Source organism: Protobothrops mucrosquamatus, unplaced genomic scaffold (assembly GCF_001527695.2).
Source record: "Protobothrops mucrosquamatus isolate PMUCROS unplaced genomic scaffold, P.Mucros_1.0 scaffold762, whole genome shotgun sequence".
NCBI classification, from domain to species: Eukaryota; Metazoa; Chordata; class Lepidosauria; order Squamata; family Viperidae; genus Protobothrops; species Protobothrops mucrosquamatus.
This window is the reverse complement of record NW_015387031.1, coordinates 92644-114208: the sequence shown is the minus strand read 5'-3', so window position 1 is coordinate 114208 and position 21565 is coordinate 92644. Positions and strand designations below refer to the sequence as shown.

Genomic DNA, 21565 nt, shown 5'->3' with positions numbered 1-21565 from the left:
TTTACTGGAGCTCCCTCAATATTTCACCAGTCCTCTATTAATATTTAACAATGGTTAGATAAATGTTTTTAGTGTAGTAAATGAATCGGATCTATGTCTCTTTACAATGATCCCATCAAAAATATTCATGTATATTTGTTTGCATACGCACACAAAGACTGATTAACTTTCCAGAAGAATACTGGCGTCTGCACAAAGTAATGATGTACACATAGGTGTCTCAACAATTTTCTTAAGTCATTCTAATGCTTGGAATGTAAGAGTTATAGTGGGAGAAGATGACTCATTTCTCCTTGCTTTTCCACTCTCATAGCAAAGGCTGAATTTGGGGTCTGTATGCAGAAAAAAATGATAGAAGCCTTTTTAGAAACGAAAGAATTTTTTGTAGAAAGGCTGGTGCAGACCTCTCTGTACAGATCTTAGATTGGCAGTATAATTCTCGTCTGTAGAATTATTGCTTCATATCTCTATCTACCTTCAGTTTATGTGTTCATAAATGAACTAAAAGATTGTCATAATCTCCTAAGTCTCCAGTGCTCATTTCACTGATGGAAGCTAAACCCAGGTAAAAGATGCCTCTAAAATCATTTATGTCTTGAAGAAAGCAATATGGAACATCATAACAGAGCCTATTGGTATATCTGGAAGATATCACTGATATTTCTGTAAGTACTTGACAGAAATTACAATTGACAATTGATATGTCTATTTTTTTATTTTATTTAAATTAACAAAATATATTTTACATGCAAGTCTGAAATCAATTATTAGGTAACAAGAGTAAATTGGAACTTTGGCTGAATGTTATTTACAAAGCTCACATTATTTGTTACATAGATAAAATATAAAATGTTAATGTTAGACCTTATTCAGTTTAGTAAACACAAGACAAATAGCAGAATTCAACATAACACGGGCATGATATAAATAATATATTTTAAATTATACTTTCAAGATTTGCACCATCAGCTGCAAAATGCAACAGCACCATGAAGATGTCAGAGATGATATCCCTGGGAAATATTTCAGCAGAATAAAGGCATGCAGAAATAGGAATCACCTGGTTGCTGAGAAAAATTATACAGATAAAATAACTATCAAAATCTAATTAACTTATTTAATTCGCTATGGTACCATTCTCCCCAATACTTAATACTTACAAATGAAAATAAAATTGCAATCTTATATGCTAGGCTACCAAAAAGTTTTGAGATACCTAAATAGGGACTATCTTTCATATTATGCATTGACTGGGAATTCTCTTTTTATCAGTTTCTGAATATATCTGAACTCTCCTAGGTCTGCTGTTTTCAGGCCAATATCATTTGTTAATTGATTATTATACTGCCTGATGCTGTTTCTTATCTTAGTTATATCCACTTACAATGAGAGGCAATCAATATTTCTTTCCAATTTTTCACTTGCCTGCTATGTACTGCTGCGTCTTGCAGAATTCTATATGGCTGCCCAGAATCCTTTTACCAAATGTAGGTAGTCCTTGAATTATAATCACAGTTGAGCCCAAATTCTGGTTGTAAGTCATTGCAGTTGTAAGTTCAGTCACCATGTGACTGGATTTGATTTACAACCATTTTTATGACAGTTGTAAAGCAAGTCACTGAAGTCATTAAATGAATCATGTGGTCATAAGTCTAAATTCAGCTTATCCAATGGGCATATTTTGCTAAAAAAATGGCAAAAAAATAATCACAAAACGAGATAATCTGATTGCAGGATGCTATAACCAGTTGTAAATACAAGCTAGTTGCCAAGTGCCTGAAATATGATAATGTGATGGGGTGATGTCATAGTCATAACGGGTCACAAATGACTTTTTCTGAGCCCATTGTAACTTTGAATGGTCATTAAGCAACCTATCAAGGACTACTGGTACTGCTTGTTCTTAAATAAAGCATATTTATGCCCTAAGACCCTTTAGGGATATCTTTAAGATTTGCTATGAAGAACACTGCAACTATAGCTTTGTGAATCTACTCCTGTTACAGAGTACAAGAGAAAACTACAATTGTTGTTGTTGTTAATTGCCAAGTCGTGTCCGACCCATCGCGACCCCATGGACAACGTTCCTCCATGACAAGAAAATTAGCATAATATGGTATCTCACACCTTTGCAAGAGGTCAGCTGTATAGAAAACTTGTGCAATTTAGCCTGGGGGATTGTTTTATGAATAAAATTGTAAGCAATTTTATCACACCTTAATTGTAGGTTAGTGAGGTTTCCATATTATGTAATGGAGGAATCTGAGTTCCTAAGGCCACATACAACCCCTGAAGTTTTCCTGCCAAATTGAAATGTTAATGTAATGCTTTAGGAAAAATTATTAATTGTCAATTTTATTTTGGCTTTTATTTATCTTCTGCTTGCTATTAGAGTGCATCTCCAAGCACAATGACCAAAGGTCAAATACCATCTCCACTTCTCCAAAAAGTCATACATTCCCAATTGAACAGCTACATCTAAACATCTCCTTAGCCAGTACAGGTCTATACAATAAAGTTTTCAAACTGTATCCAATGAATCAGAAGAAGAATGCCTGCTGTTTATTGTTGACCTCTTCACATAGAAGTTCTCATTTTAATATCACACGACTAGGGTCCAATAAGATGCAGATCATATTACTGCCATAAGCTAATCTAAGGCCATAATTATATGCACATATACTTACATAATGACAGCAAGGCATATTGAGCACAGGAGCAATTGAAGAATTGTATTCTAACATTATTCTCATTTCTGTACTTTGAAGCAAGTGCCAAATTAGCCCTGATACTAAATGTAGCTTTACATATAAATACTGTATGGATTTTTCAAAATGCAAACAGAATTGGGTGAGTGAGTTGCTGATTTTTAGGTTCATAAGATAAACAGAAAAGAGGAATTTACCTTTCCTTGTCCTGTTGCCATTACAAGGGAAATCCTTTCTCTGAATATATTTGAATGGGGAGGAAATGTATTAGCACCATATAATTTCTAGTTTGTCCCTAAGTCCACTGAACTCTGCATGATTTTCCTCCCAAGTCCTAATAGCCATAGGATCCTATAATATCCTAAACATAGTGACACCTAAGTGATGAAACGTGTTCTATGATGTCATGTTGAAAGTTCCATTCTTTCTGTTTGCATTGGGATGTAATATGTAAGTACTCTAGGGGCAGAGTTTGTATCCTGACATAATACATACCCTGTCACTTGCCCTCCTCTGGTTTACCTATCAACCCAGATGCCTACACTAACAGTATATGAATCAATTATCTTGAGAATGCTAAATGGGTGAAGCATTAGAGTCAGTTGATTTCTGGATGGAGTACATTGCAATCACTACAACAGCATTCTTCAATCTTTCATGATTATGTCGCAGGAAGTCTTGCAAAATACTGTTCAAGGGAACTTTTCAAGATGGCTATTGTGGGCAATATAAGTAGTTACAAACACCAATGTACCATAAAGCTATCATCCCTTCTATACCAATTCCATCCAATAAATTGAACCTTATTATGCCAAATTATCTTGGAGAGGGGCCACAGGGGCACACTTCCAAATAATGCTCTGCCCAGCATTTTCATTTTCTAATTAGCATAATATATATATGATTGGTTATTACGGCCCTGTCACGAGATCTAGGGCCCGGATGCAGGCGTCGGTTTATTTATAACTGCTTTTCCCATTGATTGACTTTGTGCCCTGAGGATGTCGGAAGGATCCGACGAAAGCTTGGCCCCTATGATTGTATGCTTTTAAATGTTTTTAAGGTTTTTACTAAACTTTTAATTGTCTTATATTCTCCTGGTGTTCGCATTTTTATTTTGTACCATATATATATATATATTGAATCATATTTCTCAGTCTTCTGTTGTTGAAAATATTTTCACACTAATTCAATCAATTATAGTAAAGGAGAAAAGAAAGTGTTAAGTTCTTGAATTCCCTCATTATCTCTCCCACGTGGAGATCAGTATTGTGGCAGGATTGAGTCATTACTAAGGAGAAGAAATGAGACTTCAGAGATTATAAGGACACTGGTAAAGATTGCCTTCATAAATGGGAAGTTTAAATACATAGGACAATAGTGCTAATTGTTTTACATTTATTTTATTTAATTAGAACTACATCTAAATTAATTCAGTTAAAGAACATTTGCCCTTTTTATGACTAGGTTTTGCACAATTTGAAAGAATTTGACAATTCTACTTTCCACAGAGTCTATGTGCAAGTTTCTCCTTGTCTGATATCTATAATCATCAATGACCAAAAAAGTATAGAATTTCCTTCGTACATATAATATGCATGAGATATAGATAAATTTTATAGTCTAGAGTTCCCTTGGAATTACTTTAATGGGGGCAATGCTCTTGTGTATGTTTGTGTGTTATCTCTCTCACTAAATTATTCTCCCTGGTATACAGTAGCTGTACAAAGCATTTGTGCTCTGCAAAATATGCTAGCATGTATGATGCATCTCTCCTCAAAGCATTAAGGCAGTTGCATCTTTTGTAAGGCTTGTGTAGCTGCTTTCAAGTCTGTCCCAGTTGTCAGTCACTTTCCTTCACTGGCAGTTCTATAGAAATTGTCTGCACAGGTACACACAAATGGTCAAGGACAGTCTTCTATGCAGCTGTGACCAACCTTCTAGAGGACAAATCTTTAATTATTTGAATAGGGGTGCTTCACTTGCACATTCAAATGTTGCAAAGGGTCTGTTTTGAATGCTTCTCATAGCTCTACTGTCCAGGATAAAGTCCATGTAAAGTCTTGGTTTGCAATTTTGCAATGCAGATCAAGTCAATAGTTACCTTGATTATATTTTTGAAGAGTGGAATAAGTTCTTTAGTTGATAGAGTTTAGACATGGGACACTTAAGGTTAACAAGCCCACGCTGAGATTTTATTTTCCTTAATAACCTTACATGCAAATATAGCATAGTCTACAAGTAAAGCAAACAGCCTATGGAGGTTATTAGTCTGATCAAATTAAAAGGGCAATTCAATCCAGAAAATGTTTATCCCACATGAAGAACAATGTAGTGATCTCCACATAAAAGAATCTATGGAAATATAAGGATCTCCTGTGTATCACAGGATTACATAAAAATGCTTATTTCTGTTAACCTGTCAAGAAAATCTTTTGGAATGCATCTTTCAATATGGGCAAAATAATCAAAACCTTTACTGCAGTATAATCATTGGTTAATGCAATGATACAGCATTTTTGCATCCTTGGCTGCTTTTCTAAGTATGTATGTCACTGAATGGACTTGGCTATGATGAAGATATGGAATGACACTCTAATCAATTTAAGTATTTATTGCAACAATACAGTGAATTCTATAATAGTGTGTATTGGTTAAGACATCAGGCTAGAAACCAAGAGACTGAATTTATTCTCACAGGCATGAAACCAAATGGGTGACAGTGGCCATTGCAAACCAGTTTCAAAAATCTTGCAGGAAAACTTCAAGGACTTGTCCAGGCAGTTGCCAGGAATCAACACAGACTGAAAGGCCCACCCCTGGCCCCACCAAAAGGCAAACAATACAAAACTGAATTATCAAAAAAAACAACAACCAAAAACCTTATCCAGAACTGAAAAAAAAACCTTCTCTTTCATGGTAAGTATATTGATCTAATGAAAGAGCAATTTTATAACTGATAGCTTTTGTATGAAAAGTAGGCCTTCAAGGGACCCCTTGGTTATCTGCAGAGTGCATGTAGTTATTAACTTAGACCGGTTATGGTGAAAGAGTTTGGAAAAATTAACCTCAATAATATTACTGTATAAAAACAGGAAAGAAGATACCACCACAAAGAGGCTAAGCCTATTCTTCCAGTGTCTGGAATAAGAAAGAGGGTTTTTCCTCATTTCTTATTGCTCAGGCAGATCTGCTCCAGTTATCAGTTCTTGGCCTTGCCACAGTGTGACCAGTGGTGGGATTCAAATATGTGAACAACCAGTTCTCTGTGTGGATGCCGCTTCCAGAGGTCCATTCTGGGCCTGGACAACAAAAAATTAGCTACCAGTTCTGCCGAAGTGGTACGAACTGGCTGAATCCCACTACTGAGTGTGATAGAATATTAAGAGCCTGGAACCAAGTCCTGGAATGAGCTACACCACTGGCAGAAGCAAATGATGGTATCTTGAGTTAGAGACTAGACACTTCAGGTGGCTGCTTCACATGTGCTTCACTTCCTGCAAGCAAAATAAATATACCAACAAAAATGAGGATTGTGTAGCCTGGAAAAAGTTGTGATGGGAAAAAAACTTATCACATAGGAAAACATAAAAAAAGACTATATTGTATGCCATCTATTATACTTACTACCTCAGGATTCTTCCACTTTGTTCTGCTGAACATGTAGACCTGGTCCAAATATTGGGACAAGGTTTTGGGAAGAGAATGATAGATTAGATTAATCTCTAAAATATTACTGTTAAAAACAGAAAACCTGAAGGAACAAGGGAATATTTGTCTTAAATTATTTTTGCTAGTTTTGTTTGTCATTTTTTAATAATTGTTGCTATCATTTACCAGTCTTGGTAAATTTTATAGTTCATGTTAGCCAAAAACTCTGAAAACGCTTCATTTCCCCAAAGATAATTCAGTGATATCCATTTAGATCTCCAGAAAAACAGCTTGTGACTCCATTTTACTTTCCAACAGCTCCTTCAAACTCTTGTTCCTGTGTTGAAAGTACAAATAGTCAGACAGAGACTGAGTGAATCTATTACTTTCGAAGTGATATTCCTCATTGTGATTCACAAAGTCTCTCTCTCCCCGGCGTTGCTCCCTTCTGTTTTCTTGTTTGTCCTCGATGGTGTCATTGAACTTTTTCTCTTTTCCATCACAGTAGGACTCTCTGAAATCTTTAACCTCATTTTCTGTTTCGCCTGGAGGATCCTGCAGTCTGTTAGGGTTCTTGCCCTTGTCATACATGCGAGGGGAATACTGCTCTGCCCTCTGGCAATTGTCTTCTTCATCATGGCTTGTGTTTTGCTTCGCAGTCTCCCTGTCAGAATGAAAGGAAAGTCCTTGCCTGTGGTTCTTTTGGGAAAGGTCAAAAGGTTCTTCCTGTTCTAGGCTTCTTGAGGTATCCGTTTGTGATATGCTCAGTTGTTCCCTTGCAAATCCTAGGATATTTTTGAACAAGACAAATGCATTAATGGATACATTTCCCATTCCATGTCAATTTTGTAATTACAGTGACTCTGATCTTCAGCTTTGTGCAGAATATTTCAACTTGTGTCTCATGATTATTTTGCAATTTATGATAGGGAATATAAAAAGGGTTTTTTTGCTATTTCACTTGGCATTCTTGGCAATTTTGAATAGTTTTTATTGCAGAAATATTGGATAAGTTTGGACTATTATAGAAATTCTAAGTAACACTTGATTTTATTATATATAGCAATAGAACTTAGACTTATATACCACTTCATAGTGCTTTACAGCCCTCTCTAAGTGGTTTACACCTATTTCACAAAATCTGGTTCAATTAAAGACATGATTTTGATTCTGTTACACAAATAAACTCCAGCAACTTCTAGATCTAAATAATGTCATTATATTATTGAATGAAATACAAATAAGGCTAGTTACCAGTTTTTACCTTGAGAACGAAATCCTCTTTCCATGACTCCATGTTTGACTTTCATGTGTCTGGTGAGGTTCCCCTTCAAGGTGAATTTGCTGGGACAGTAGAGGCATTTGAATGGCTTGCTGTCAGAATGCAAGTGCATGTGGCCCATTAAATTATGCATTCGATTGAATTCTTTTCCACACAGCTGTCAAAAGACCAATGAGAATCAGAATGAGGCACCTTTTTTCAAAGAGATCATTTTTTTTCAGACATAGCCTGTTTACCCTGAGTCAACTTCTCCCCAGTTCTGCAGTTTCTCTTTCTGAAGCATAAATCTGCAACATTTCTTCTATTGCCTCCTTTTAATCTCAATCAAAGAATGAACACTTCTCTAAATTGTCAGATTAGGCTTTTCTAGTTCTGGAAATAAAATGAATTATTCAAAAATGGTGTCGTTGAATTGGTGCCTGTGAGACTTCTAGTTCTGAGAAGCTTGATAGAAATTACCCAAAAGTATATTTTTTACAACATGTCAGATTTGACATGGCCAAAAAAGATGAAATCTGAGATAGAAATCTAAGTGCTGACTATAGGGTTATGGTTAGGGTATAGATCCAAAATTTGGAAGAAATTCCACTTTTTAATTCCATTCTACAATGAATGAAACTCAACCATCACAAATAGATAGGTCCTCATGGAAAAGGAATGTCTTTACAGCTAAATTTGATATGCTTCTTTTTCATTCAAATTTGATACTGTACTCACTAAAATGGAGAGTACAGGGGGCTTTGAAATTACTGAATATTCTTTGATCTGGAAACAAAATTATAGCCTAAAAATATAAATACAACAGGCAAGTATTTATATTGGATGCTGGCTGAGTAAATATAAGGAAAAACTCAGATTTATTGCAGAGTAGTTTCTGAATGGTCTTAGGCCTATTTGAGAAATTGTACAAGCTTATCCAGAAACGCAGATCACTCTTATACAACCTTCTTGGAAGTTGTGCCTTCAAGGTTGAATGGACGGTCACTTCCAACATCCCCAGTTGCCATTCCCTGGTGTGATGGGAATGCAATGTATCTGAGTGTGTCAGGTTCGGGGCTAACCATTCTAGAAGATGGTGTGTGTTTACAATTGGGATTCCTATTGTTTGAGGGAAAATGCATGGTATGCTACAGGAAAACTAAACAGATGAAGAGGAAGTTCTGTATTTCCTCTTCAAGTATATTTCTGTTTCTTATTTAATCTTTGATTTGCTCATGTTTCTTTCCAGCTAATATTTAATGGACTTTTTGCTCTCTCTACCAAACCTTTGGCTTTCCTGGGAAGGGATAAAGGGAAGGGAGAAAAACTATTATTGTATTAAAGCAGTCTAGCCCAGTGGGGAAAGTTGGCCACTGAAACTCATTTTGGCTTTTTTGTTGGAATATTCTGAGAGTAGTGTCATGGTTCCAACAGACAGAGACGAATAAACTCTACAAATTAGCATGGCTGCAGCCATTTTTTTCTTCTCATCCTAGGTTGCCAAGTAGTTCATACAAAGGCTGCACACTTCATATGAATTGATTGCTTGTTAACTTTTGAAATATTTTAAATAGAAATCCACACTATGCTCACTGGCATGACAGGGCAATTCTGTCATTTTAAAGCCTTGATTTATTCCATCCCAAATATATATTGACTATTCTACTAGACAAATTTGTAGACGATAAATTGATCAGCAGAAGTTTGTCAGTATTACAATAGTGTTTTAATTCTTTTTAGAACCATTCAGTAGCCAACTATCATATTGGTACACATTTTGCAAAATGAGGCAGTGCACAACTAGGTAATTTTAGGCATCCTAAATATCCTTATAGACAACCCATTCTAATCAGTCCTATTGCTATGAAATGTTGTTTAAAAATGGAGGAAAGAAAAAATAAATGCTGTGCCAAGCAACATCAGTAATGGTAAAAAAACTTGATACATTTTTGTGAATGTTGGCACCATCTTCTGCTGCATTCCTGATTATTTACCATTCTCTTAAAGGTCATTTGAGGCCCTTCTTAAATGCTGAAGCCTGAAGTCTTCACTTTGCTTCACTACTGAAACTGACACAAAGTACATTTTGGACAAATTAGTAGCTTATGATGGAACACCATGGTTATTGTAAAAGTTGTCCCAGGTTGTTCAGTACATTTTGAGGGACATTGCTGAATATAATTCAGCATTCTATTTTAGAAAATATTATTCTAAAGACTCATTCCAGCATCAACCTGAACAGGCTGGAACTATAATCCTTTTGCAAACAGCAAACAAAGAATCTCAAATGTTTGACAATAGTTAAGATAACAAAGGGCATGTGTGTGCATTGACATGGACAGGGGACAGGTGTTTCAGTACATTCATGCATTAACTACATGGCTGCACTTGGAAACAAAATTTGTGTAGTTATTTGTAAGCTAAACCTGCAATGTCTGGCTGGATTCATACAAGAGACTGCAGATAGCACTGCTCGTTGGAGAGGGGGAAAAAATCCAAGTACTGAGGAAATATTAGCGACAGAGCCTGTCTTCTGCCCTGAGGCCACATCTGGTCTTTGTGATCAGCTCCGTAGGAAAGCAGGCTGTTTTGTTTTGCTCTGAGAAACAAGTCCAAGAAAGCCCAAGCCTGCAGAGAGGTAGAAAGGCCACTGCTGTGCTGTCTTACCCTTGTTTTCTTTCTTCTTTTTTAAAAGACGGTTTAATAAGAAGGGTGTTCCTTTCCTGAAAGTAAGAGAGAGAGGGAGAGGGAGAAAGACTGCAAAGTGTCCAAAAGGGCCGTGAGAAAACAGGAAGCTCCAAAAAGTACAAGAGAAAGCAAGATGAAATCTATTTGCAGGCCATTCCCTGGGGACATGCAAGCCATTGTTAAGCAAGCAGCTCATACAGCGATATCCTTCCTTCTGTTCAGGAGGAGCATGGTGCCAAAAAGCGGCTATCTGGTCACTGCCTGAACTTGCTGAAGGCCAGCCAAGCGGCCCCAATTCTCCAGGGCTTCTTGCAAGCAGGCCGACCCCCCTTCTCCAAGTGGCCAGTTTCAGCTGCTGCCTGTCGAAACCCTTCAGGAACAAAACTGTCAGGATTTAAAATCAGTCCATTGGATTTCCTTCCTTCTATTGACTATCTTAGTTTCTCTCCATCTGACCATTCAGTGCAACAAAGATCAGATGGCTGTTGGATTCATGCTTTTTTCCCTCCTGCAAAAAGATAAAAGTAAAGGTTTCCCCTGTCCAGTGGTGTCTGACTCTAAGGGGCAGCGCTCATCTCCATTTTTTAGCCGAGGGAGCCAAAAGATACGTCTATGGTCAGGTGGCCAGCACTGTTACCTTCTCACCGAAGCAGTGCCTAATTATCTACTTGCGTATTTATGCTTACAAACTGCTAGATGGGCAGGAGTTGGTGCAAATAATGGGAGCTCATCCTGTCACACAACGTTTGGGTCTCAAACCTGGCTGTCAAATTTCCAGCCAACAAACCCAGTGTCTTAGTCACTGAGCCATCTTTATCCAGTGCATGATCTACAAGGATATAAACACCTTACCTAAGAAGTAATGCAAAGACTAATGTTTTTAAAGCGATAAAATTATATTTTTAAAAGCATTAGTCCAAATCCGGGATTGAGGAAGTTCTAGATAAGAATTGATATTGATATAATAGGTATCTTGTCATACCAGTAGACCATGGTGAGTTTGCTAACAATGGATAACTTTGATGGCAGCAGTAATGTTGGCTATCTAGATCTCTCTCCAATTAAAAGTCCTTACAGTATTCCTGCCATCGTATTGCTTTGAACTGCTATGGAACAGCTGCAGTGGTTAGGCCCAGCTGCCTGACATTGCTTGAAGTGCACAGTCAGGTAGATTCCAGGTAGATATCTCTGCTTAAGCCACAGTGGTGAGATTCAGATATGTGAACAACCGGTTCTCTGTGTGGATGCCGCTTCCGGAAGTCCATTCTGGGCCTGGGCAACAAAAAATTAGCTACCGGTTCTGCTGAAGTGGTGCGAACTGGCTAAATCCCACCATTGATAAGCCATCATCCTTCTTAATTATTTGACAAAGTTACTTGGTGCAATATAGAGATATTGAAAAGGCACATTGTTTCCTGGTTTTCCTATAGTTAAGACATTACCTGTGGCTTAATGGGTATTAGAGAACAGAAATGTCCTCAAAAAAAGTAGGTAACAAAACATGAAGTTAGACAAGGAAAACAGAAAAGTGCAAGAAAGAAACTCATGACTGACCTTGTTTAGCGTAAGAAGGAAGGATAAATGCTATCAGGCTTTGAAAATTCTGTTAGTATAGCTTCTATCAATACAGTAAACTACAGTTGCAGTATATCTTGTGCTTTCTGTTTCCTGACTGTCTACCTCAAAGGCAAACATCAGAGCTTCATGTGGCTTACTAAAATTCCTCCAAGGTGTGAGTGATTATCATAGAATAAAAGCCTTGGAAAAGGGCATTTAGGACTTTAGATAGAACTTTAGTTCTCATTTTAATACAGGAATCTGGTTTAATCTGGTTATTGGATGATGATAACAAACACGCCATGGACTACTTGTGACACCATATGGTGTTTGAAAAAAAATGCTGTCTTATTATCCTACCTCAGTTGCTCCCTGCATAATTTTGCTTCCTGTGCTTAACCATTTTCATGCCTTTCTTTGCACCTCTTCCAGTGTGCCTGAATGTTTTTTACCTTTATGCACAGCACTGGATTTAATACTCAAGGAGCCTGATCACTGCAGACTACAGTAGGACTATTATTTTCCCAATTTATGGTACAAATTTTAATATCCTGGAAGGTGGAATTGATTAGGTACAAGAAGAGCGATCCTGTATATGTAATTAATTTAATTTACACATAAACTATAGGTTTTGCCTTGGTCCTGCGTATTTTTTGAGGTGGGCAAGCACCTCACCTTATTGCCATTCTCTTATGAAGATGGTAACATATAATAAGAGTAATTCATTTTGTTGCCTGATTCCCTATGTAAAACCTAAAATAGTGATTTGTTTTGACAGGACTACAAGCAATGGGTGTCTTTAGAGCACTAGTAAGGACGAGGGGCAAATGATGCGAATGAATCATATCAATGACACAAATATGCATAATCTGCATAATGAAATCATCAGATATCTTTCATCATTTTTGTGTCAGCCCACTTTGCTACACAAAACAGTCCACTGTTTTGAATTAAATATACCAGTCATAGCTCCCTTGTTAGAAAACTGCACTTAAGTTTGCTTTGCTCTGCTTTGCTCTTCATTTCACTTCTGGGGCCTCCCAAGGCAAGTCCAGTTTACAAAGGCTCATCCATAAGGTGACCAACCATCCTCCTTTAGGGAGGACAGTCCTCCTTTTTAAAGTTCTGTCCTCCCTCGAAAAGTGTCCTCCTACATGTCCTCCTTTTCAATATTTGAAGACTAATCTGCAGGGCTTTTTTTTCCCTCATAGAACGCTCAGAACGGCGTTCCGGCACCTTTTTTTATGGTTTTTTTTCAACTTTTGCATGAGCTGTGCTACTTCCCCTATTGGCTTTCGAAAGCCAATAGGAATTGCTGCTGAGCGCGCCAAAACACCCGGCCGGCAAACTTTGCACATGTAAGTTGTCTGCAGCGAAGGCAAATTGGCACGAACTTTGCACCCCTCCCTGCTACCCAACTACACCATCTCCTAGTTAGTCCCAAAGATACCTGGAGGAGACTGGAGCAGCGATGCCACGGCAACTTTCTCTTGATCTTCGGCCCTGCTAGGGCAATAATGGCTGCGGGTGCAAGAGGCAGGGGCAGCGGAGCTGCTGCAGGCAGGGGTGTGAGGGATGGTGGTGGCCGGCTGCCCCCCATGCTATTGGGAGCCACGGGGCCTGCTCTACACGGGGCTGTGCAGGGTGGGCGGTGGTGCTGGCGGGCTGGCTGCAGGTGGGGTGTGTCAATGGCGGGCTGCCCCCTGGGGCTGGAGCCGGCGCAGCGGGTGCTTTGGGAGCCGCGGGGCCCGCTCTACATGGCGGGGCAGCAGTGCTGGCAGGGCAGCTGTGGGCAGGGGCGCAGCATGTAAGCATAATTACAATATAAAATGTTATTGTTACAAATGTTTTTTATTATGCATTTATCATATTATAGTGTATTCTGTATTATTGTTGCAATGAATAAAATGTTTCTTTTATTTACGATATTTTTTTTCTTCTATTTATTTGTGTCCTCCTTTTCATTGTAAAAAAGTTGGTCACCTTATCATCCAGAAAGCATTTCCAGGAATTCCAGGAGCAAGCCAGAGGCCTCCCAGATGAGACTGAGGAGAAACCAGAAATGAAGCAACAAGATGAACTGCGTGATTGTGGCACCTCAGGACGGCATTGAAATAGCATTGTCTCTGGAGCCAAAGGAGGCTTCATGGGACAAAGTCTGGCCTGCTCACACTGCCTAATGAGAATTCCATTCTTACAATGTATTTCCCTCTTTCCTGAGGGAGAGAAATGATGAAAGTGAGTCACCAATGCCCTAGTTCATATTTACTTCCTCTTGCAGCCATGTGCTGATCTTGTGCCCTCCCGGGGGCAAAAAAACGTAAAGCAATCCTAACCTGAGCTCACAGTTGAGTTAAAAGGGATTTTTGCCTCATTCAGTAAATAGGGGATTGGGGGCCCACTGGAGGTCTTTAGAAACAGCTGCCATCCGAGAGGGTGCTGACAATGAAAGATGAAGGCAGGGGTAGCATCGACTGACTGTATTCTTCTGCAGCTTGCCAGAAGATGCAGCTCTTTGCATGAAAAAGTTAATAGCATTTTCAATAGACTCATTTTGACACGGTTGTGCCAGTTATGCTGGAATTCAATTAATATTATCCCATTTAAAATATGGCATTGTCTCCTTTAGTGTTGCTAATATATTTTCTGTCTTTAGGTATAGGCATAATTGATATTTTGTATTGATTAAAAAAAAGGCAACATGCACAGACTGATTCACGTGTTTAGCCAGTATATCAAATTGTTAAATATCCTTGACCTCCCTTTGGAATGAAATGTGCAATACAAATGTCAGATATATTTATCATCAGCAGACTAGCAATCACACTAAGTGCTATGAAATGCAATCTCAAGATGAAGAATAAACTCAAAAGGAAATTCGAAGACAAAGTCTGCATTCTAGTTTTAATGCGTCCTCATTTCAGTCCCTCTTGTCCTATTTGATAGTTGATAAATATATTGTAACTGCAGCTTCCAGAATACCTAGCTATCATGGCCTTAATGCTTAGAATTCTGGGAACTGCAAACCCAACACTGCACAAAAGTGTGGAAGGCTGATTTAGTGCAGCAACTGAAGAGTCAAAGAATGATACAATGAAACTATGGCACTATTTCATCAGTCCAAGTACCCCATCTCCAGAAAAGGAGAAAAAATTGAACAATTATCACCTACATAACAGATTAACATTATCTATTAATCATGCTAAGTAGTGTATCATCCTACTCCTTGGTAAGCTAGAAAAAGGTGGAATAGACAACATCATCACCAGATGGATCTGTAGCTGGCTGGCAAACCATACTCAACGAGTAGTTCTCAATGGCACTACATTCACATGGAGAGAAGTAAGCAGTGGGATACCACAAGGTTCCATCTTAGGCCCAGTACTCTTCAATATCTTCATCAATGACTTAGATGAGGGAATTGAAGGGGAATTCATCAGATTTGCAGATGACACCAAACTGGCAGGAGTAGCCAACACCTCAGAAAACAAATTCAGGATCCAAAAAGATCTTGACAAACTTGAACAATGGGCCCTATCCAACAAAATGAGTTTCAATGTGGAGAAAAGCAAACTTTTACATTTAGGTGGGAAAAATCAAAGGTACAAGTACAGATTGAGCAAGACCTAGCTTAAAAACAGTAACTGTGAGAGAGACCTTGGAGTCCTAGTGGACAATCACTTAACCATGAACCAGCAGTGTGCAGCAGCAGCCAAAAAAACTAAATACAATCCTGGATTGTATAAACAGAGGCATAGAATCAAGATCACGTGAGGTATTAGTACCGCTTTATAAAACCCTAGTAAGACCGCATCTGGAATATTGCAGCCAATTTCGGTCACCATATCACAAAAAAGATGTTGAGAATTTGGAAAAAAAATCAGACAAGAGAAATTAAGACGATCAAAGGCCTGGAGACTAAAAGAGAAGTATGGCTGCAGGACTTGGGTCTGGCTAGTCTAAAGAAAAGAAGAAATAGGGGAGACATGATAGCAGTATTCCAGTATTTGAGGGGCTGCCACAAAGAAGAGGGGTCACCAGAGGGCAGGACAAGAAACAATGGTTGGAAACTGATCAAAGAGAGAAGCAACCTGGAATTAAGTAGAAACTTCCTGACAGTGAGGACAATTAACCAGTGGAACAGCTTGCCTTCAGAAATCATGGGTGCTCCATCACTGGAAATTTTTAAGAAGAGGCTAGACAGTCACTTGTCTGAAATGGTATAGGTTCTCCTGCTTGAGCAGAGTCTGGACTAGAAGACCTCCAAGGTCCATTGTTATTCTATTGTGTTCTGTTCTGTTCTATTTCGCCTATGTATTCCAGAAATGAGTATCTTTTGGAAATCCTAATTAACATTATAACCATGTATAGGCACAAGTCTATATAGGTTTCATTTCTTGTATTGTAGATTTGAATGTCAGGCCTCAGTCCAGAATAGGAGTGGGGTTTTACTTAGCAAATTACATAAGGCAGATGTTTGCAACTTCATCAAATCCCCCAAAGAACCCACTGCTTGTTATATTGACCCTTAGCTGTAGATTGGCACTGAATGACAATAACCACAACAATAAGTGGATTGTCCTGGTCTGGTATAAATATTTTTGTTATTAGCAAAATAATAGTTCTGCTTCTGCTCCTGCTCCCAATCTCTTGATATGAGAAAGTGCTCAGATTTGTTTCTTTTAAATACTACCTTAAAGATCACTCATACCAGGTAATATGGAAGAAAGTTCATAAATATGTTAGCTTAAGATTCACTGACATTTCTTTCCTAATAATGAAGAATGAAGAATGAACTCCAATGTTGGCCAAGGAATTCTGGAAGTTGAAATCTTAAAGTTGCTAACGTTGGGAAACACTGCACTGACTTTACTCTGTTTTCCAGCAGATCTGCTGCAATGTTCTGGTTCAGGTGTAGTCAACCTTGGCTCTTTTATGACTCGTGGACTTCAACTCCCAGAATTCCTGAGCCAGCTAAGCTGGCTCAGGAATTCTGGGAGTTGAAGTCCACGAGTCATAAAAGAGCCAAGGTTGCCTACCCCTGTTCTAGTTCTATTTCCACAGTGCTGTGGGGGGGAGGGAAAGGCTTTATTATGTCATCTACAGGTGAATCTTGTTCTGTTTTAGTAAATCCATTTTGGGAAATGATTTCAAATGAAACTTTGCTGACTTGATCCATAATCAGGATTTTCTTGGACAAGGCAATTTTCAGGGCTTGCTAGGATAATAGCACCATAATATACCAAACGCATATTTGTTTTCATTTTTGTGAAAAAGAAGGAGGGGCTGTTTGTTGATCATTGGAGTGCTGGAAGTGGTTAGGAAGGGAGGATGCTCAGGCATGGACAAAAAGTGAACAATGACAGGCTAGCCTTTTTAGTGTTCTGGTATTGGCTAGCTTTCTCTGAACAATGGTTGGTAGAAAGTACAGTAGTTCCTGTACACTCCAAATGCACACCAAAGTGGACGATTTATTGGTTAGATTTAAAGCATGTTGGGAGTTACTGGAAACAAAAGCTCTTGTGGTATGGTTCAGCAAACTGTTTTCACTCTAATTTTCTTAAACACGAATTTATCTCCTTCCTTTTAAAAGTAAATAAGGGTCAAACTTACCAGCAAGCGTAGGAAAGCAGATATGGGACATCATGAAAGTGAATCATACTGGTTTGTATGATGATGTATGAAAAGAGCTATTTTGAGATCTTATTAAATCATCCCTGTGCTCTGAATTCAATAATATTGATATTTACATATCTCTACTAATGCAATTGTCAGCTAGCCATAGACATAATAATATTTATGACAAGTTGCCTTTGTTGTTTATTGTGCAACCTATAATGAATTTATCAGCTCCTTCTCCACCGGTGACTTAAGAAAATATTTTGATAACTTTTAGTTCATTTGACCTAGGGTAAGAAATACTCACCTTACATTTGAAAGGTTTGACATCTGAATGGACAATCATATGGGCTTTGAGAGTTTGTTTTTGCACAAAGCTTTTAAAGCAGAGGTGGCATTGGTAAGCTCGGATATTGGTGTGAATTAAGACATGTCTCTTCATATTGGCAAGTAGTGTAAACTCCCGGCCACAGATTCCACACTTGTGCTCTTTCACACCCTTGAAAAACATAAGAATGAGATAAATGTTGGTTCCTAATCCTAACCCCTCTTTTTCTTTTTTCTATTTTAAATTTGATCTTGGTTTTGGCTGGGGTAGCTGAGACTATTCACTTTGGCTCAACCACAGTGGAAAAGGAATCTAGCTTTGCAAACTTTCAAGTTCTGGGTCAGATATCTTCCTTTAAGGCAGTGGTTCTCAACCTTTTTAATGCTGCGACCCCCAACCGGTCATAAGTCGAGGACTAAACCGGTCGTAAGTCAAGGACTAAACCGGTCGTAAGTCGAGGCCTACCCAACCGGTCTTAAGTCGAGGACTTTCCCTGCCCGGGAGCGCCGCGCATGCGTGGTTCTGCCCCCTGTGCCGGCCAAGGCGTAGCTGGCAAACGGCAGAGACGGAGCAGGCCGACCACCAGCTGGCCCAGCTCAAAAGAGGTAAGCCACCCGCCGGAAAAGGGGAAAAAAAATGCTTGGCGACCCCCGTGAAATGGTCGATCGACCCCAAATGGGGTCGCGACCCATAGGTTGAGAACCGCTGCTTTAAGGGAACTTTTATTTTATCTACCTCTGAGCTCCTTCTCTCTCTTCCTTCTCCATGGTGGGCATGTTGCTGTGATGCTGTGCTGGTTTTTTTAAAAATTGAGTTTAGGTGGCCTCTCTTTCATGAAACAGTTAAAAGCACAGTCAGGTGTTAAAAAAAAAAGCCAAATAAGTGGACTAGCATATAAAGACAGAGGGTGATACTGGCCAAATGTCAATTTGTGAACACCTATTGGACAGCTGCAGCAAGTATGATGTTCTTGAAATTTCAAGATTGGCTGCAGTAAGGGTCATTTCTACTGAGACTGAAAGTGTTTCTAAGGTTAGGGAGAAGTAAAGATGGTAGTAATCTGGAAGTGACTTCTCTGTTACCTTCAGTTTAGAAGTACTTAAAAATATTTGCATTTTAGCAGGGTTTTATGCCCCCAGTACAACTATTGGAGAATCCCTGGCATTAGCTTACCTTATGAGTCAAGGAGTGCTGCTTCAGGTGATGCGGCTGCACAAATTCCATACCACATTCAGTGCAAATATATGGGCGAATATCCTTGTGCTTCATCATGTGATTCTGCAGCTGGCTTGGGTACTGGAATATCTTGTCACACTCAGTGCAAGTGTATTGAATAGGACCTCGGTGGGTGGTTAAGTGCCTCTTCAGCTGAGACAAAGTTGGGAAGTCAAGACCACACTCAATGCAAATATTTTCTCTGCCACTCTCATGCTTGGATTCATGAGCTTTCAACTCACTGGGATAAGCAAAACCCCTTCCACAAATCCTGCAGCTGTAAGGTTTAATCTCACTGTGCTGCATCATGTGTCTCTTCAGGTGACTCGTTTGGGTAAAGGCCTTGTGACACACTTGGCACTTATGAGGTCGAGTGCCTTGATGAGTCAGCATATGAGTATGGAGATGGCTTAGCTGCTTGAAAAGCTTGCCACACCGGGAGCAAGCGTGGGGTTTGATGCCACTGTGCCCCAAAATGTGAGTGACCAAGTTGTATTTGGATGTGTAAGACTTGTCACACATAGGGCACTGCCAACGTTTCTGCTCCCCGCCTACATCAATGTAATAGCTGTCATCGATCTGAATATTAACATCTACTCTTTCCACCTTTTGCTTCTTTTCAGCTTGCTCACTTAACTCAACCCTTTTGAAGGGTGGCTCCAGGGGTCTTTTTAATGGGAAAGGATTTCTAAAATGCAAATCTGGGGGCATCATAAAAGGAAACATTAGAGTAGGATGAATTTTGGGATAGTATGAATAGGGAGCCTGCAGAAAAGTGGAAGGGCCAGGCCATAGAACCTTGGGCTTTATTGGTTCTTCTTTGATATGCTGTGTCCCAAAGTGTTCCAGAGTCCTGTAAAAGTGATAACCAAGGTTGCAGAGGTCAATCATGTGAGCATTGTACTTTGGCTGTGTGGATTCATGCTGAAATATTGAAGGGAGGCTGGGAGAACCTCCATCAACATTTTCTTCGGCTTTGTCCAATGGAGATGTGGGATCTCCTGGAGGGAGAGTGGAAAGCATTTTCATTGGCATGCTTTTACGTTTACGAGATCCCCCTTCCAAAGAGCTTTTGAAGTTTTCTAAGTCTGTGGGAGGGCTGTATCCAAAATGGGCAAGCTGTGTCCTGAATTCCTCACTGAGGGGTGGAGCTACATTGGTATTTACAATAGGATCCAAGCAATGAGCAAAGGAAAAGGCTTGTATATTGTCCATCTTGCAATGTGTGTCCTCTTTCTTCATTGCACTGAGGTTCTCCTGGATGATCTAGCTTCCTTCAAATAATAAATAACATTTTTTTAAAACCAATCTTATTCCTGCTTGCTGTTATTTGATATGAAGTGTAATTGAGTGGAAATCCTTAAATGACAGTTTAACACAAAAGATGGTGGTCTATTCTGCTTTGTCTGCCTTCTCCTTTTAGCCTCAAGTTTATTTTTCTAGGCCAGAAATCTGGGTTCTGGCATTTGTCAGTCTTTGTGGCTTTTAACAAAAAAATCTGGTCAACTTCATGCAGTTGTTTAATATAGCTTTATGCCATGTAACTCCACATGAAAGGACTCAGTCTAATTCTTCCATGCATTAAAAAATGAGTACAAGCTATGGTTGATAAGGGCTACTTCTGCTGCTCCACTATGGCTGCATTTAGACGTGCCTCTCAATGTCAAAAAAGTTCATACATACATACATATATGAATTCATACATACTTAATGAACATTAAGTATGAACATTCCTATTCATTAAGATCATGGAACTGGAAATAATTGTTTAGGCCATCATCCTACTCCTAAATTCATGCTGTACAGTATATTCCTTTGGGGTCAAGAACCACACTTAGACTCTGACTAATATCCTAGGGGCACAGTGGAAAAGGTGTGGCAATCCCCCCAAAAATGCTCAAATGTCAATTGATTGAATAAAATATCAATTGCAATTAAATTAATTAAATATAATTCATATGGCTATTAGCAAGCACTTAATGGCTTGCCTTACCCCATCAGTTAAAACTCAGTATTGAATAGCAAAATGTGACACAGTTCTGGGGAAGGGGTCACACTCAAAATAGTGTGGCCAGTTGCAACTTGCCTTACTTACTAAGCTGTTTAACTAGTTTGTCAGCTGGTTGATTAGTTGGTAATGCTAATTTCAGAGAAAGTAAGGCATGTCTTAGAACCCGTTAAGTTTCATGCATAGCCAGTTGCTTGTTTTGAATGCAGAACATGTCAAGGTCTACAATTTCCAGATAAGACTTGGGAAAACTTCTCTTTGAACCCCCTTAAGACCTGCCATCACATTATATGGATCGGTTTTGGCCTTTGAGTGGTAGAAGAGTAGAAGGCCACTGTTAGATCGCGCAGGCAGTAAGACACGAGTCGAGTGACAGTCAGCTCTTGGTTTATTGGCAAGGCATAAAGTAAATCCGGACTGGCTCTCTGGGCCAGGGGAGCCCTCTTTTATGGGATTCCCCTGGCTTGTAATCACACAATTCCATTGGCTGGCAAGACCCTGTTGCTAGTTAGCCAACCAGCAACGGGCAT

The 21565-nt window shown here is 39.0% G+C and overlaps 1 protein-coding gene across 1 annotated transcript; it reads right to left on the bottom strand.

Annotated features, from left to right (window-relative positions):
* Positions 1-6543: 6543 nt before the first annotated feature.
* On the bottom strand, positions 6544-20287 carry ZNF366 (zinc finger protein 366). The gene is made up of 4 exons (XM_015818564.2): positions 18986-20287; positions 17792-17983; positions 7624-7798; positions 6544-7144 (listed from the first exon to the last, which is right to left on the bottom strand). Exons 1-4 carry the CDS (start codon positions 20267-20269, stop codon positions 6630-6632), a joined length of 2166 nt encoding a protein of 721 aa, XP_015674050.1. The 5' UTR covers positions 20270-20287; the 3' UTR covers positions 6544-6629.
* Between the last annotated feature and the right edge of the window lie 1278 nt (positions 20288-21565).